General features: G+C 45.1%; 1 protein-coding gene across 1 annotated transcript; it reads left to right on the top strand.

Annotated features, from left to right (window-relative positions):
• The first annotated feature begins 1205 nt into the window (after nt 1-1205).
• Nucleotides 1206-2800, top strand: LOC112504881 (nucleolin-like). The gene is made up of 4 exons (XM_025108836.1): nt 1206-1608; nt 1717-1901; nt 2354-2537; nt 2589-2800. The coding sequence occupies exons 1-4, from the start codon at nt 1206-1208 to the stop codon at nt 2798-2800; spliced, it is 984 nt and encodes a 327-aa protein (XP_024964604.1).
• The last annotated feature ends 995 nt before the right edge of the window (nt 2801-3795 follow it).

Raw genomic sequence — 3795 nt, 5'->3', positions numbered from 1 at the left:
CATGGCATTTCCTCAACCGTCGTATTTTTCTCTGTTCTATTTCTTTTCTCTTTCCTCCTACCTATAAATATGAGATCTCTTGCCTCAAATTTTCTTTACTCTTACAAAAATCTTTGACGAACCTCTGCTAAAAAGACTTTGCAAGCAAGAACTCTCAAGAACACTTAAATCCTTTGACCTTCTTCAAAAGAACTCTAAGGTCGATAACCTTCTTTACATTATTGAACTGTTCTACTCCTTCTAAATGAAACTAATTTTGAGATTCTAAGAACCTTGTTCTCTTAAAACACAAACAGACAGATTAATAACACATTCTTATTCATTGTTATAATCTGGTTTCAAAAACTCTATTCTACTTGAAAAACCCTAATATATCATTTGTGGATTTTTCAAAAGAAGTTTTGTTGTTCTAAAACTTAAAAAGATCACAATCAATCTTTGACTACTAATATATAAACCATTTTTCTTCTCTTATTTCTTAACCAAAAACAGAAAATGGCTTCTAAGAACGTGAACTTTACCGTGGAAGACATCTCCTTCAAGGCCAACAACCACATTGCCTTGTTGGACATCCCCACAAACAAAACAATCTACGAGGATGCTGTTGCCTTCCTACGTATGTCCCCAATCGCTAACGCTCTCAACCATGAACCTATCATGGTTAGGGGAGGCCCTTCAGCAGTTCTGGATGACTACTGAGGTGGTGCAAGAGGAAGACAAGAATGGTCATCAGGTGGAGAAAATCTTCTTCACATTCAACAGGATGACTATTAGCTTTGGCGTGACCACTCTAAGGCACGCTCTTCGATTCCCAAAGGGTCCCTTCACCAGCGAACCCTCTACTATTGATATCATCGCCTGCCTCGATGATATTGGATACCAATGGCCAATGAAGAAGAACTCCAGTGAGCCCCTCAAATTCCTTTCCAAGATCGAGAAGAACCGCATGTTAGCGGTATGGCAGTTCCTATTCTCGTATTTCATCCAGAGCATGGGTGGAAAGACTGGTGGCTAGGATCAAGCTTCCAGAGTCGCCCTCACCTTTGGTATCTCAGGGATCCAACACCATCCAATCAACTTTGTTGCTGTCATCTTCGACGACCTGGCACTTAAGGTGAACAAGCGTCAGAGAGAGAAAGTGTTGCCCTACACCAGGTTCTTGTCCATGGTCTTCGCCAAGATCTTTGGCTACAAGTACTCCAAGGATGGTAACCTTCCTGTCTACTGGCTTGGATCCAAGATTTTGGATCACAAGCTCAGGGATGGAGATGTTGCACTATCTTCTATGGTGCAATACTCTTCATTTCCCCCTTCTCCTTATTCGATGGTTAAGACAAGAGAATTCTCCCAAGTCTAACCCAGCCACCACAACCATTTCTTCTAAACGCCCATCTCAACCAACTCTTAGTTCTCCTTCAAGGACCAAGAAGGCCAAAAAGGGGACTACCATATCTTTGGCTGTGACCTCTCAAAAGGTCCCAGCTATTGAAAATGGCCTTACCCCCAAGGCAATTTCAGTTAGCCATCCAAGTTCTTCAGTGATTCCTGATATCACTGTCATATCAGTGGCATCTCTCCCAACCGCCTTAGTGTCCCAAATCATTGAAGGTGTGAATATCAGCGCCGCCACCGCCTAAACACTCACTTTCAGTCTTAGCCATCTTTTCCTCCCCTCCTTTGTTGGTCTCAACATGTACGGTGAGTCATTTGTATAAGTCCTCCCTGATGATGAGACACTCAACACTGGACCTAAGGTAGCTCATCTCGAAGATCCTCAACATACTGGTGCTTATCCTCATGAGTGCACCATGGAGCAAACCAGCGTTAATCCTTCAGATAACACTGAGGACCTCTTAGGTCCATCTGAGGCCCAGGCCAAGAACGAAAAGAAGTACGATATGGTAATGGATGTGAAGCTACTCCTCCCAACTGTAGAGACTGTCTTTATCAAAATGGAAGAAGTCGATAAAGACATGTCTTTCAGGGACGAAGTTGCTGCAGACCTCTTAGCCATCAGGACTTAAGTCCAAGACGTGAAGAGCCAGCTCTCCTCTCTCCAAGAGGCTGTTAGAGCAAATGTTGAGGCCATCGTTGCTCTCACGAGCAAGGCCGATGACGCATAGGCCCAATATCTTCAGCAGGAGGTGTTACTAGAACAAGTCCTAGTTGCTCTTCGTCAACTAGCACCAGTGCTCCCTCCTTTACTGCTGATGACCGCACTCAACTTAATGAAGCACGTGAAGCGACGAACAGCCTATCCAGTGCTCTAACAAGGCTAGAGGAGATTATGGTTCTCCAGATACAGAGTGTTGACGAACTCTCTAGCTTATACTCTCAAGCCATCACCAGATAGGGGAAGAAAAGGTCTGATGCTGGACCATATTTTGCTGCTCCTACTGAACCTGTTGCTTCAGCAACCCATGAAGCTGAAACTGAAGATCCCAGAGCTAAAGCTGATGGTGAGGTTTTCTGTGATATCCCAACCTCCAGTGAAGCTCCTATAGTTGAGGAAGTTGATGCCATTCAAGCTGAAGCTCGTAACGATGGCCTTCCCATCACCTCTGCACCTATTGCTGGTGATGTGGAAGATGAAGATGAAGACAATGATGATGAGGAAGGTGATTCTTCTGACCTCCCTAACTCCGTAAGCGGCTTGGATGATGACGATGATGATGACGACGAAGAAGACTTCATCATCCAGTACCAGCATCCCCCCACTGCCACTAAAGGAGTTGCCCTCAGGGATTCCGCATCCCAGGGGGAGCAAAGGGGAGAAGAGGCCGCACCAGAAGCGAACTAGGCCCTAAGGCGAAAGGCAAAGGCGTCGCTGAAGAAGGGAACCTCAAGGTATTATTCAATCTCTTGAACCCTTATATGAAGAGTACTCAAGCCAAGTAATCGTCACTTCCCTATACCAACTTGCTATTCCCTCAACTACCTGCAGTTGGCTGGAGGAATGGGTCCCTGAGAACCAAACCCCCAGCACTCCTACCGATCAGCAGATGACTCAGCCCAAAGAGTCACTTGACCAAACTAGTGTAAAAATTAATCTTCATACCTCTAGTTATGGTGAGTTTGACTTCCTGACGAAAGCTGAAAGACTCAAGGCCCTAAGAGCTGAGGAAGAACTTGCTATCCAAAAGAAGCAGACTGAGGACAGCTTAAAGCTGGCCAAGTCTCTAGCTGCAAAAATTCTTCCCAAGAGAAAATCCAAAAAGATGGTGAACGTTGTCCATGCCCAGGCTAAGCTTATGTCTATTGTAGAGGTTGAATGTGAAAAGAACCTGAAGCTGGCCGAACGCGACAAGTGCTGGAGTGAAGCTAGTATCAACAAGAGGATCAAGCCTCACCCGATCAAGAGCGTCAACATCAGCGGACGAATGAAAGACGGTGGGATGCTGCTCTCCATGCTCATCACCAGGGATAATCTCGAGGTCGTGACTGAGTATCCTTCCTACCTTCGTGAATACGGCTATAGAGAATTGCTGGAGATCCAACAAGCCATTCAGTGCTCAAGTCCAGACATAAGCCGATTATCAAAGACATCATTAGCGAGCTGATCAAGAAGGTATCCAGGTATGTCGCAGTCCCTGAAAGGCCTATGCTGAAGAAAGTTGGAAGAAGAAAAAGGCCTTCAAGCCCTAATGATGGACCATCCCTGAGGAATGAACATGAAACAAAGTTCTCCTTAGATGAAGTCCTGAAGGTTCGAAGAAGCCAGACATATCTATGTTGAACCTATCATTGGCAGCAAAGGGTCCCTATATACCCAACATTGTGCATATGAAGCCTAAG

The sequence above is a fragment of the Cynara cardunculus genome, unplaced genomic scaffold (genome assembly GCF_001531365.2).
Source record: "Cynara cardunculus var. scolymus isolate 2C unplaced genomic scaffold, CcrdV1 Un_Scaffold_7214, whole genome shotgun sequence".
Classification (NCBI taxonomy): domain Eukaryota; kingdom Viridiplantae; phylum Streptophyta; class Magnoliopsida; order Asterales; family Asteraceae; genus Cynara; species Cynara cardunculus.
The sequence above is the reverse complement of the archived record's forward strand: the minus strand, read 5'-3'. Positions and strand labels throughout refer to the sequence as shown.

Coding starts and splice junctions, on each gene's coding strand:
- LOC112504881 (XM_025108836.1), top strand. CDS start 1,206: ATGGTAACCTTCCTGTCTACTGGCTTGGATCCAAGATTTTGGATCACA. Junction 1,609..1,716: donor AGTGTCCCAAATCATTGAAG/GTGTGAATATCA, acceptor CATTTGTATAAG/TCCTCCCTGATGATGAGACA. Junction 2,538..2,588: donor TGCCATTCAAGCTGAAGCTC/GTAACGATGGCC, acceptor GTGATGTGGAAG/ATGAAGATGAAGACAATGAT.